General features: G+C 50.6%; 2 protein-coding genes across 5 annotated transcripts in view; one reads left to right on the plus strand and one right to left on the minus strand.

Annotated features, from left to right (window-relative positions):
• cntln (centlein, centrosomal protein) overlaps window positions 1-14214 on the minus strand; it is a 104460-nt gene that overhangs the window by 13776 nt on the left and 76470 nt on the right. For 3 of the 4 annotated variants that reach the window (XM_084687153.1, XM_084687152.1, XM_084687154.1), the window contains 4 exons: window positions 12834-12960; window positions 12575-12712; window positions 9738-9968; window positions 5646-5843 (listed from right to left, as the gene is read on the minus strand). In XM_084687153.1, the coding sequence (XP_084543279.1) occupies window positions 5646-5843; window positions 9738-9968; window positions 12575-12712; window positions 12834-12960 (694 nt within the window). Of the gene's footprint in view, window positions 1-5645; window positions 5844-9218; window positions 9316-9737; window positions 9969-12574; window positions 12713-12833; window positions 12961-14214 lie in introns of those variants that run through there. The other variant, XR_014740942.1, reaches the window with a different exon arrangement.
• LOC146237120 (uncharacterized) lies at window positions 114-1630 on the plus strand (the record flags this gene model as incomplete). Its single annotated transcript, XM_084686954.1, has 3 exons — window positions 114-474; window positions 653-1332; window positions 1424-1630. Coding segments are annotated over 2 exons (921 nt in total), but the record flags the coding sequence as incomplete, so codon positions are not given.

Raw genomic sequence — 14214 nt, forward strand, 5'->3', positions numbered from 1 at the left:
CTCTCATACAACACAAGATAGCACCTTTGACAAAACGACCTTTCTATCTTACATCTCTCCATTTAAAACTGCAACATGATGTCGAATTTAGTAGTTACTTTTTAAACTGTTAAACAGACGTCAGAGAGACTGTGGAGAGAGACAGGATCAGAGAGAGAGACCAGCTGAACAGCAGTAACACCAACCTGACCAGAGAGAGAGACCAGTTACAGACCAGTAACACACTCCTGACCAGCCAGAGAGACCAGCTGAACACCAGTTACACCAACCTGACCAAAGAGAGAGACAAGCTGAAAAGCAGTTACACCAACCTGACCAAAGAGAGAGACCAGTTACAGACCAGTAACACCAACCTAACCAGAGAGAGAGACCAGTTACTGACCAGTAACACCCTCCTGACCAGCCAGAGAGACCAACTGAACACCAGTTACACCAACCTGACCAGAGACAGAGAAGACCTTAAGACAATCTGTGGTCAGTATAACAGGGATGTGAATATAAAGATGAAGGTTACATGAAGGTTTTAACCTGTAGCTGGACCATGCAAAGTGGTGTGTTCACAATTCTAAAATATGAAACTTGTTTTTACGAAAACTTAGTTTAGCATTCAATAGTCAACAACCGTGTTGTGTTGTGACATGTTGTGTTGCAGAGATTAACAGTGAATGGAGGTGGTTTGGCTGCAGCTGTTACTATGTCTCAACTGAAAAGAAGGACTGGGAAGACAGCAAACAGGACTGTGAGACCAGAGGAGCACATCTGGTGACCATACACAGCAAAGAGGAACAGGTGAGACTGACCATACACAGCACAGAGGAACAGGTGAGACTGACCATACACAGCACAGAGGAACAGGTGAGACTGACCATACACAGCACAGAGGAACAGGTGAGACTGACCATACACAGCACAGAGGAACAGGTGAGACTGACCATACACAGCACAGAGGAACAGGTGAGACTGACCATACACAGCACAGAGGAACAGGTGAGACTGACCATACACAGCACAGAGGAACAGGTGAGACTGACCATACACAGCACAGAGGAACAGGTGAGACTGACCATACACAGCACAGAGGAACAGGTGAGACTGACCATACACAGCACAGAGGAACAGGTGAGACTGACCATACACAACAAAGAGGAACAGGTGAGAGATGGAAAGAGAAGTGAGACAACAATTCTCCTACCACCTTTAACATCATTCTAATCTTCCACCACGACAGGACTTCCTCTCAGGCTTCATCACCGAAGCGGTCTGGATTGGTCTGACTGACAGTGATCATGAAGGGACCTGGGAGTGGGTGGATGGGACGCCCCTGACCACAGAGTAAGAGAAGTGTCCATGTGAATAATCCCAGCAGCTCCTGAACATGTCCTGTCTGCTGAAGTCTGCTACTCTGTGCTGTCTATCTCTACAGGGACTGGAGCCCTGCCGTGACTGGAGATAACAGACAGAATGACTGTGCTCTGATGGACCACACTGGATGGGTTGCATCTAGATGTTCTGACCAAAACAAGTGGATCTGTGAGAAAGGAATCTAAGCTGTTGTGCATGCAGGTAGAAGCCTGTTCCTCACAACACCTGGGTACTGTAGTTTATAACTGGGCTGGGTACTGTAGTTTATAACGGGGCTGGGTACTGTATATTATAACAGGGCTGGGTACTGTATATTATAACAGGGCTGGGTACTGTAGTTTATAACAGGGCTGGGTACTGTAGTTTATAACGGGGCTGGGTACTGTAGTTTATAACTGGGCTGGGTACTGTAGTTTATAACGGGGCTGGGTACTGTATATTATAACAGGGCTGGGTACTGTATATTATAACAGGGCTGGGTACTGTAGTTTATAACAGGGCTGGGTACTGTAGTTTATAACGGGGCTGGGTACTGTAGTTTATAACGGGGCTGGGTACTGTAGTTCAGCGGTCCCCAACCCCCGGGCCGCGGACCGGTACCGGTCCGTGGGTCATTTGGTACCGGTCCGCAGAGAAAGAATAAATAATTACATTATTTCAGTTTTATAAAAAATAAATGTATTTTTCATGCACCTTAAATATTTGTTTTTGTGTTGCGTCTTATTTTGAAGGCATGTTTAAATATTACCATAGCGACCAGAGAGTGTTTGGGGCAGAGCGGGGCAGAGCCGCAGAGTCATGGACATAATAAGGGCAGAGAGGATTCATGTTATGTTGTTGGCACGATGTTACGGGGCCGCTGCTAATAAAGTTGCATAAGAGTACACAGTGGATTCACGTTTATTATTGTATTTAGAAAATGCCACCGTTTGTATGCCGGTCGTATCATTTTATTTTATGTATTTATGCGCCACGCCTTAAAGGCCGGTCCGTGAAAATATTGCAACATTAAACCGGTCCGTGGCGCAAAAAAGGTTGGGGACCGCTGCTGTAGTTTATAACAGGGCTGGGTACTGTAGTTTATAACGGGGCTGGGTACTGTATATTATAACAGGGCTGGGTACTGTATATTATAACAGGGCTGGGTACTGTAGTTTATAACGGGGCTGGGTACTGTAGTTTATAACGGGGCTGGGTACTGAAGATTATAACAGGGCTGGGTACTGTAGATTATAACGGGGCTGGGTACTGTAGATTATAACGGGGCTGGGTACTGTAGATTATAACAGGGCTGGGTACTGTATATTATAACAGGGCTGGGTACTGTATATTATAACACTGCTGGGTACTGTATATTATAAAAGGGCTGGGTACTGTAGTTTATAACGGGGCTGGGTACTGTAGTTTATAACGGGGCTGGGTACTGTATATTATAACAGGGCTGGGTACTGTAGTTTATAACGGGGCTGGGTACTGTAGTTTATAACGGGGCTGGGTACTGTATATTATAACAGGGCTGGGTACTGTAGTTTATAACGGGGCTGGGTACTGTAGTTTATAACGGGGCTGGGTACTGTATATTATAACAGGGCTGGGTACTGTAGTTTATAACGGGGCTGGGTACTGTAGTTTATAACGGGGCTGGGTACTGTATATTATAACAGGGCTGGGTACTGTATATTATAACAGGGCTGGGTACTGTAGTTTATAACAGGGCTGGGTACTGTAGTTTATAACTGGGCTGGGTACTGTAGTTTATAACAGGGCTGGGTACTGTATATTATAACAGGGCTGGGTACTGTAGTTTATAACAGGGCTGGGTACTGTAGTTCATAACAGGGCTGGGTACTGTAGATTATAACGGGGCTGGGTACTGTAGATTATAACGGGGCTGGGTACTGTAGATTATAACAGGGCTGGGTACTGTATATTATAACAGGGCTGGGTACTGTATATTATAACAGGGCTGGGTACTGTAGTTTATAACGGGGCTGGGTACTGTAGTTTATAACGGGGCTGGGTACTGTATATTATAACAGGGCTGGGTACTGTAGTTTATAACGGGGCTGGGTACTGTAGTTTATAACGGGGCTGGGTACTGTATATTATAACAGGGCTGGGTACTGTAGTTTATAACGGGGCTGGGTACTGTAGTTTATAACGGGGCTGGGTACTGTATATTATAACAGGGCTGGGTACTGTAGTTTATAACGGGGCTGGGTACTGTAGTTTATAACAGGGCTGGGTACTGTAGATTATAACGGGGCTGGGTACTGTAGTTTATAACGGGGCTGGGTACTGTATATTATAACAGGGCTGGGTACTGTAGTTTATAACAGGGCTGGGTACTGTAGTTTATAACGGGGCTGGGTACTGTAGTTTATAACAGGGCTGGGTACTGTAGATTATAACGGGGCTGGGTACTGTAGTTTATAACGGGGCTGGGTACTGTAGTTTATAACGGGGCTGGGTACTGTAGTTTATAACGGGGCTGGGTACTGTAGCGGGTGTGAAAATGACCAAGAATGTGATACTTCATTAAAAATGCAGATTATTAAAAACGTATTCAAACAAACAGTTTGAGTTTTTCCACCTGTTATAACACTATGGCTATGATGGCCAGCTGTACTTCAAACAGCATGCAGCACACACAACACCTAGTTTGTGTGGGTGGAACCAGGGGGTGGTGGGTGGAACCAGGGTTGTGGTATACATCTCAGTTCCATCCATCCATTACTGTAGGGTGGAACAGAGCTCATAATACCTGCAGATCTTTTCTCTCCATGTTGTATTTGAGTTCCTGTTGTACCACTGTCTGGCAAGTGACTGTCCATAACATAGTTTGATGCTGCACTTAAGATACAGCGTTTCTGTAGCACTGCACCATGTACTCTAGGTGACATGTTAGTATTGATGGGCCTGGTCGCCTAGGTGACGTGTTAGTATTGATGGGCCTGGTCGCCTAGGTGACGTGTTAGTATTGATGGGCCTGGTCGCCTAGGTGACGTGTTAGTATTGATGGGCCTGGTCCCAGAGATGGGTTTATGTTACACTGCGCTTGGTTAAGACAGATTCAGCCTTGATGCACATACATGTTGCTTTAGATAAACGTGTCGGCTAAAATAAAAAAAATGTTAAAAAAAAAAAATTAGAGAAAGAGTTTTGCTCATAAATGTCCTAGTGTTAACAAAGGAACAGCCTTCTACCTACAGAAGGTAGGTCAGTTTGGCCAAACTAGCAATATTGGCTTGAGTTTGAAAGCTTCCAACACAAAATATCCCTCCCCCTCACTTTTAAGTAGACCTGCGAAGTGTGTGCATGTTCGTGGGTGTCCGCATGTGTGTGTGTGTGAGCGTTTGTGCGTGCGCGTGTCCGCATGTGTGTGTGAGCCATACCCCCTATAAGTGTGACTTTTTGTCAAGTGAGAAATGGTGGCCTGTCATAGCGGGGAGGGGCAGAGCTCTGAGGAAGCTCAAATTGGTTTCAAGTGTGAGTAAGAACTTGGCCAGCGACCTCACTTCCTGTGATAGATGGGGAGGTGGTCCCGAGGGGCAGGAAGTTGATTGTGGTGTGCTGCGGTTAATTGACGGCAATGTGGGGGGGGGGGGAGAAAAGGGGAGCGTGGGTGTGAGAGAGGGAGACAGAGAAAGAGAGTGTGATAAAGAGAGAGATCTATGATGAAAGAGGCAGAGAGGGAAGAGGGGGCAGGGATGGTATATCAAGCACAAAGAGAGAGAGAGAATAAAACGACTTAGGGATTGAGTGAAAACTTGATTGCAACAAATCCAATATCCAAGAGATCCAAAAGGAGGAGGCAGTGAGTACGTGAGGCAGTGAGGACGTGAGGAAGTGAGGACGTGAGGCAGTGAGGCAATGAGGCAGTGAGGATGTGAGGCAGTGAGGACGTGAGGCAGTGAGTCAGTGAGGACGTGGCAGCTGTTTTGTGGAGGTCATCTTGTCATCTTGTACAGGGTTAGAGCGCGCTAGCTCCATGTCTGCCCAGCCTACCAAGACGCAGAGAAAGACGGTCATAGTCACACAGGAAGTGTGTGTGTGAGTGCGTGAGTGGTTTTGAGAGAGAATGAGAGCAAATGAGAGTGTGTTTGAGAGAGGGAGGAAGACAGTGTATGTTACTGTGTGTGTGGCATGTTACTGTGTGTGTGTGTTAGTGTGTGTGTGTATGTTCCTGGGGGTGTGTGTGTGTACGTTACCGTGGGTGTGTGTGTGTATGTTACCGGGGGTGTGTGTGTGTATGTTACCGTGGGTGTGTGTGTGTATGTTACCGTGGGTGTGTCCAGCATGTGGAGCAGGTCTGTGGGGGTCATGTTGAGGATGGAGGCGGCCACAGCCTGGGCTCTGGCCACAGAGCTCTTCTTCAGCCCCACGTCGCCCGCCTCCTCCTCCAGTCGCCTCCTCTTCCTCTTCCTGCACAGCTCTGACCTCACTTCCTGTAGCTCCACTAGCACCTCGCTCGCAAGGGCCTGGAGGAGAGAGGAGGGATGGGAAGGAGAGGAGATGAAGGAGCAGAGAAATGTGTTAACTCGAAACAGATGAAAATAATGACACAGAGAGTGAGAGAAGAAGATAAATAGGAGGGAGAGAGAGGGAACAGAGAGAGAGATGTAACAGAGAGAGAGGGAACAAAGAGAGAGAGGGAACACAGAGAGAGAGAGGGAACAGAGAGAGAGAACCGAGAGAGAGAACAGAGAGAGAGAACAGAGAGAGAGAACAGAGAGAGAGAACAGAGAGAGAGAGGGAACAGAGAGAGAGGGAACACAGAGAGAGAGAACAGAGAGAGAGAACCGAGAGAGGGAACAGAGAGAGAGAACAGAGAGAGAGAACATAGAGAGAGAGGGAACAGAGAGAGAGAGGGAACACAGAGAGAGAGAACAGAGAGAGAACCGAGAGAGAGAACAGAGAGAGAGAACAGAGAGAGAGAGGGAACAGAGAGAGAGAGGGAACAGAGAGAGAGAGGGAACAGAGAGAGAGAGAGGGAACCGAGAGCGAGGGAACAGAGAGAGAGAGGGAACACAGAGAGAGAGGTAACAGAGAGAGAGAGGGAACAGAGAGAGAGGGAACACAGAGAGAGAACAGAGAGAGAGAACCGAGAGAGAGAACAGAGAGAGAGAGAACAGAGAGAGAGATGGAACAGAGAGAGAGATGGAACAGAGAGAGAGAGAGGGAACACAGAGAGAGAGGGAACAGAGAGAGCGAGGGAACCTCAGTAGAGTTCACATCAGAGCCGAACAGAGGAGTTCATTTGTTTGTTGGCTTCTGTAATGGGCCTCCCAGCTCAGGTTGTTCAGATCCCTGCCTCACTCCGCCCTGCCTCACTCCGCCCTGCCTCACCCTGCCTTGCCTCGCCCCGCCCTGCCTCACCTGGCCGGTAGTTAAATCAGAAGGGGAGTTTAAAAGTCAGGGCATCTGATTAGTCCAGTGTGTGTGTGTAAGGAAGGGGTCTCTAACACACACACAGACAATTACATGTTTGAAGTGGCCACTGTGCGTGAGAACACCAATAAAGGTGAACTCCCACCAGTATCATCCTGGCTTACTGATTAAGTCAATACTGGAGCACATCATCATCCCCTGTATGGATGAGGAATACTGGAGCACATCATCATCCCCTGTATGGACGAGGGGGGAGAGGGGGGGGCCCATGACAGAACACACCTGTGTGTGTGCTCTATGGCAGCTGACCCCCCCTCAGCCAGAGGGCCTGTTCAGCCAGCAGAGATGACATCAGATAACACATGTTCCTTTGAATAACCACACACACCCTAAGCCCCTCTATCCAGCCGCCACTGGGTCCACACACACCCTAAACCCCTTTATCCATCCGCCACTGGGTCCACACACACCCTAAACCCCTCTATCCAGCCGCCACTGGGTCCACACACACCCTAAACCCCTTTATCCAGCCGCCACTGGGTCCACACACACCCTAAACCCCTTTATCCAGCCGCCACTGGGTCCACACACACCCTAAACCCCTTTATCCAGCCGCCACTGGGTCCACACACACCCTAAACCCCTTTATCCAGCCGCCACTGGGTCCACACACACCCTAAACCCCTCTATCCAGCCGCCACTGGGTCCACACACACCCTAAACCCCTCTATCCAGCCGCCACTGGGTCCACACACACCCTAAGCCCCTCTATCCAGCCGCCACTGGGTCCACACACACCCTAAACCCCTCTATCCAGCCGCCACTGGGTCCACACACACCCTAAACCCCTCTATCCAGCCGCCACTGGGTCCACACACACACACACACACACACACACACACACACACGAGTAATGGAATTTTTTTACAAGGAAATCATTATTATTGTTGTTTCAAATTGGTGTTATTTAAAGACATAAATATCTATAGTAAAGGTTTGATGTGACAATTAATAAAGCGTAAAATATAAAGATTTGTCAAAGACTGATCGATCGTTAAATAAACATGTACTTGATTTTTGGAGGTGTTGCTGAGATCAGGGTGTTTATGTTCATAACCTCCAGTGTTCTCTGAGTGTTCAGTGTGTTTCCAGTGGTTGTGGCCTCCAGCTTTACAGAGAACCTGATCCAGCTTTAGCACCGGAGATACACACTGATACATGTGGCTCTGACACCGGCCATGCTACACCTTTTGTGTGTGTGTGAAGGTGTGTGTGTATGTGAGAAAGTGTGTGTATGTCTGTGTTTGTGAGGGTGTGTGTGTGTCTGTGTGAGAGGATACATGTGTGTGTGTACAGCTCATGCAGAGCTGCTGTTTAGCAGTTCAACAGCAGTGCTTATGGCCCGGGGCAAGAGGAGGAGGAGCCAGGGGGGGGGGGGGCCTGGTCCTGCACAATGAGACACACACTCTCACACACTGTCTCTCACACACTCTACAGTTATCTCAGTCCTGATCAATACATGACAGAAGTAAATCTCCGCCAGTCGAGGGACCAGCCAATCAGAGGGCTAGTTGGCGGACTGTTCTTACGGGCAGGTGGGACGGTATGATGTGAATCCTCAACGACCCTAACAACAGCCATGGCAACAGCCTGCGGCGCCGGACGCCTGGGGGATTATGGGTAAAAAGCTGGAGAAGTTGGCTGCTGTGTTTGAGACACTCTGATGATGAAGGGGTTCTGCTTCTGTGGGGACAGGGAGTGTCTTATCGCTTGTAGGTGTTGTTAGGGTGGATGTGTATGCCTATGTTTGTGATGTGTGTGTGTGTGTGTGTGCGTGTGTGTGACGGTTGGCTCAAAACACTGCACTGAAAACTCCTTTAAGCAGTCCTCAAGTACTGGAGATCAAACTGCGAGACAGAGAGCGAGGGAGAAAAACAGAGAGACAGACAGAGAGAGAGAGACAGGGAGGCAGGGAGAGAGTCAGGGTGAGAGAGGGAGAGAGTCAGGGTGAGAGAGGCAGGGAGAGAGAGGCAGGCAGAGAGACTTGCAGAGAAAGACAGAGAGGCAGAGAGAGAGAGGCAGGGAGAGAGAGGCAGGGAGAGAGAGGCAGGTAGAGAGACAGCCAGGCAGAGAGACTTGCAGAGAGAGACACACAGGCAGAGAGACAGACAGGCAGAGAGAGACAGACAGGCAGAGAGACTTGCAAAGAGAGAGAGACAGGCAGAGAGACTCGTAGAGAGAGGCAGACAGGCAGAGAGACAGATAGGCAGAGAGACTAGCAGAGAGAGACACACAGGCAGAGAGACAGACAGGCAGAGAGACAGATAGGCAGAGAGACTAGCAGAGAGAGAGAGACAGGCAGAGAGACTCGTAGAGAGAGGCAGACAGGCAGAGAGACATAGGCAGAGAGACTAGCAGAGAGAGAGAGACAGGCAGAGAGAGAGAGACAGAGAGAGAGCGAGCACCTCTTCTCTGCTCAGTCGTCCAGCTAGATTCCAGCTAGATTTGATTGGCAGGTGCTATTAGAGTTCTGATGATGGACAGACTTTATCAGGCCTCATCCTGCCAGGCATGAGACACATATAACCATTTGCGTGTACACACACACACACACACACACACAGTCATTGTGAGAGATTAGCTGGAGGTTAAGTGGGGTTGGTAGTAAAACCACATGCTGAGGTTACAGTGTCATCCAATCATTAATGACAGCTAGCATACTTAGCATTAGCCTCTTGTAGCTAGCCTGTCTAGCATTAGCCTCCTGTAGCTAGCCTGTCTAGCATTAGCTTCCAGCATCCACCCTGACTGGCATTAGCTTCCTGTAGCTAGCCTGCCTAACACAGCCTCCAGTAGCTAGCCACTGAAAGCCAGTATTACCCTCACCCTTCAAACTCTGACCCATGACCCCAACATCTCCTCTGGAAGGCCTACCAGTTGAGGGGGTGACATTCCCTCTGACCTGTACCCTGACCCCTGGTTACCTTGGTGAAGGAGGTAAGCTGTTCCAGCTGCTGTGTGGCCAGGCCCAGTCTCCCCTGGAGAGTGTCCAGGGCCAGGGAGCTCTGCTGGGCCAGTCTGCCCTGGAGAGTGTCCAGGGCCAGGGAGCTCTGCTGGGCCAGTCCCTCCAGCTGTCTGGTGGCCGTCTGCTCCAGCTGACTCTGGGCACGCTCACTAGCGCTCAGGCGGGCCTGAAGGGCCTCCACACGCTGGGACTACACACACACATGCACGCACACACACACACACACACACAATGTGAGACCCAGGTCTTAGAGGCAAATAGATCCAGATATTGGCCAAACAAAAAGAAAAACTAATAAAAAACAAAAAAATTCCCAGGAACATTGCTGTAGATATCCTGCACTGGAATGTGCAGGTGTGACCAGGAGGGGCTGGCAGGTGTGAGGTGAGCAGGTGTGAGGTGAACAGGTGTGAGGTGAACAGGTGAACAGGTGTGAGGTGAACAGGTGTGAGATGAACAGGTGTGAGGTAAACAGGTGTGAGGTGAGCAGGTGTGAGGTGAGCAGGTGTGAGATGAGCAGGTGAACAGGTGTGAGGTGAACAGGTGTGAGGTGAACAGGTGAACAGGTGTGAGGTGAGCAGGTGTGAGGTGAGCAGGTGTGAGGTGAGCAGGTGTGAGGTGAACAGGTGAGCAGGTGTGAGGTGAGCAGGTGTGAGGTGAACAGGTGTGAGGTAAACAGGTGTGAGGTGAGCAGGTGTGAGGTGAGCAGGTGTGAGGTAAACAGGTGTGAGGTGAGCAGGTGTGAGGTGAGCAGGTGTGAGGTAAACAGGTGTGAGGTGAGCAGGTGTGAGGTGAGCAGGTGTGAGGTAAACAGGTGTGAGGTGAGCAGGTGTGAGGTGAGCAGGTGTGAGGTGAGCAGGTGTGAGATGAGCAGGTGAACAGGTGTGAGGTGAACAGGTGTGAGGTGAACAGGTGAACAGGTGTGAGGTGAGCAGGTGTGAGGTGAACAGGTGAACAGGTGTGAGGTGAGCAGGTGTGAGGTGAACAGGTGTGAGGTGAGCAGGTGTGAGGTGAACAGGTGAACAGGTGTGAGGTGAACAGGTGTGAGGTGAGCAGGTGTGAGGTGAACAGGTGAACAGGTGTGAGGTGAGCAGGTGTGAGGTGAGCAGGTGTGAGGTGAGCAGGTGTGAGGTGAACAGGTGAGCAGGTGTGAGGTGAGCAGGTGTGAGGTGAACAGGTGTGAGGTGAGCAGGTGTGAGGTAAACAGGTGTGAGGTGAGCAGGTGTGAGGTGAGCAGGTGTGAGGTAAACAGGTGTGAGGTGAGCAGGTGTGAGGTGAGCAGGTGTGAGGTAAACAGGTGTGAGGTGAGCAGGTGTGAGGTAAACAGGTGTGAGGTGAGCAGGTGTGAGGTGAGCAGGTGTGAGGTAAACAGGTGTGAGGTGAGCAGGTGTGAGGTGAGCAGGTGTGAGGTGAGCAGGTGTGAGGTGAGCAGGTGTGAGGTGAACAGGTGAACAGGTGAACAGGTGAACAGGTGTGAGGTGAACAGGTGTGAGGTGAAGAGGTGTGAGGTAAACAGGTGTGAGGTGAGCAGGTGTGAGGTGAGCAGGTGTGAGATGAGCAGGTGAACAGGTGTGAGGTGAACAGGTGTGAGGTGAACAGGTGAACAGGTGTGAGGTGAGCAGGTGTGAGGTGAGCAGGTGTGAGGTGAACAGGTGAGCAGGTGTGAGGTGAGCAGGTGTGAGGTGAACAGGTGTGAGGTAAACAGGTGTGAGGTGAGCAGGTGTGAGGTGAGCAGGTGTGAGGTAAACAGGTGTGAGGTGAGCAGGTGTGAGGTGAGCAGGTGTGAGGTAAACAGGTGTGAGGTGAGCAGGTGTGAGGTGAGCAGGTGTGAGGTAAACAGGTGTGAGGTGAGCAGGTGTGAGGTGAGCAGGTGTGAGGTGAGCAGGTGTGAGATGAGCAGGTGAACAGGTGTGAGGTGAACAGGTGTGAGGTGAACAGGTGAACAGGTGTGAGGTGAGCAGGTGTGAGGTGAACAGGTGAACAGGTGTGAGGTGAGCAGGTGTGAGGTGAACAGGTGTGAGGTGAGCAGGTGTGAGGTGAACAGGTGAACAGGTGTGAGGTGAACAGGTGTGAGGTGAGCAGGTGTGAGGTGAACAGGTGAACAGGTGTGAGGTGAGCAGGTGTGAGGTGAGCAGGTGTGAGGTGAGCAGGTGTGAGGTGAACAGGTGAGCAGGTGTGAGGTGAGCAGGTGTGAGGTGAACAGGTGTGAGGTGAGCAGGTGTGAGGTAAACAGGTGTGAGGTGAGCAGGTGTGAGGTGAGCAGGTGTGAGGTAAACAGGTGTGAGGTGAGCAGGTGTGAGGTGAGCAGGTGTGAGGTAAACAGGTGTGAGGTGAGCAGGTGTGAGGTAAACAGGTGTGAGGTGAGCAGGTGTGAGGTGAGCAGGTGTGAGGTAAACAGGTGTGAGGTGAGCAGGTGTGAGGTGAGCAGGTGTGAGGTAAACAGGTGTGAGGTGAGCAGGTGTGAGGTAAACAGGTGAACAGGTGTGAGGTGAACAGGTGTGAGGTGAGCAGGTGTGAGGTAAACAGGTGAACAGGTGTGAGGTGAACAGGCGTGAGGTGAACAGGTGTGAGGTGAGCAGGTGTGAGGTGAACAGGTGTGAGGTAAACAGGTGTGAGGTGAGCAGGTGTGAGGTGAGCAGGTGTGAGGTAAACAGGTGTGAGGTGAGCAGGTGTGAGGTGAGCAGGTGTGAGGTAAACAGGTGAACAGGTGTGAGGTGAACAGGTGTGAGGTGAGCAGGTGTGAGGTAAACAGGTGAGCAGGTGTGAGGTGAGCAGGTGTGAGGTGAACAGACGTACCTTCTTTTCCAGGTCTTGCCTCAGCCCCATGCAGGCTGCCTCCTGCTGGCTCTTCTCCCTGGAGGCCACAGCCAGCCTGCGCTTCAGGGAGTCCACCAGGGCCCTCCTGTTAGAGGCCTCCTCTGTTAGCACCTTCACCTGGAGGAGGGAGGGAGGGAGGGAGGTCATCAACATCATGGTCTGAGGTTCTGGTTCTGATGAAGGTTCAGGTTCAGGTCTGTGGTGTGGGGGCATGTTCTTTGGTGGAAGTGGTTCCTACCTTGTGCTCCAGCTGGTTCAGCTCTGCTGTGTGGGTCTTCTCTCTCTCCTGCAGCAGCTTCATCCTGTTCTTCAGCTCCTCCACCAGCTGCCTCTTCATGCTGCTGTCTCTCTCCGCCTTGCTCGCCCTGGTGACGGGGACGTCCACACACACACACACACACACACGCACACGCACACGCACACACACACACACACACACATGTGAATAGAGATGCACGTACACAAACCTAAACAGACACATCCATGCAGGCACACACACGTACAAAGGTAAATACGCGCACACACAGACATTTCAGACATTCATACAGTAAACATGTATACAGACACACACAAACACACATCGGTGCGCAGACTTAGAAATGCACACTCTCCCAAAAAACACACACAGGGAGTTTGGTGTCCCTGTGCAGGTTGTGGGGTGTGACAGCTCATTACAACAGCTAAACACAGTGTCGCTAGGAGACAAGATGAGGAGGGGGGTGGGGGGGGCGGGGGGACGGGGGCAGGAAGAGTGCCTGTATAACATCATCTAATATCTCCATCCCCAGCCTCAGCAGCATACATTAGCGTCTGACACGGTTAGCGGTGCCGGGGGGCCAGGGGGGGGGGGGCTGGGGAGTGCTTCTGATAGACGGATCTGGTGTCTTTAGGGGAGCAGGCTGGGAAAGAGGGCCCTTGCCAGCCTGCATCACACGCTACGGCCCTCCAGTGACCAGGAGAGATGAGGTAAATGTTGCGCCGCTGGAATTGTGTGTGTGTGTGTGTAGGGAGGTAATTTAGAACGGTAGGAGAGAAGCTACAGTCTGTGGATGTGTGTTTTAAGGGCCTCCGTACCTTCAACAACATCTGACAAACCACGCCGAGTCACTTCCTGTTACAAACCACGCCCCTTTGAACTGCTTAACAATTTGTTTCTCTTCAGAGTGAAACTACTTTACCCACGGGAGGATGTGTTGTAAATCATGCTTTCAGGACCCTCGATCAACCCTAACCCTAACACTTCTTCAGCAGGAAATGCTGTGACACAAAAAAAAAAAAAAAGCAAACCCCTTTCCGGTCTTTAATGAATGTGCTTTTCCAGTTCAGAGCAAGCGAGCGATCAGTGATCTCAGACTGGAAGATAAACAGCTGATCCAGCCAACGAGGACTGAGCAAATGCCCCCGTCTCCCCCGGTAACCTGGCCCGCGGCGCTCAGTAGATAAATGTGAGCTTGTCTTATTGGAGTGACATTAGATGAGATGAGAGCTGGGCCCAGCTTGGGGACTTGGGAACAGACGCCCCACATAGATGGGTCACTAATGAGAAAAAGCAGCACACATCTCGTCTTTAACCTGACGGCTGGCTGGCTCTCCCCCTCTCCTCCTCTCTCCCCCTCCCT

This window comes from Hypomesus nipponensis, chromosome 22 (assembly GCF_054491055.1).
Source record: "Hypomesus nipponensis isolate SF chromosome 22, ASM5449105v1, whole genome shotgun sequence".
Classification (NCBI taxonomy): domain Eukaryota; kingdom Metazoa; phylum Chordata; class Actinopteri; order Osmeriformes; family Osmeridae; genus Hypomesus; species Hypomesus nipponensis.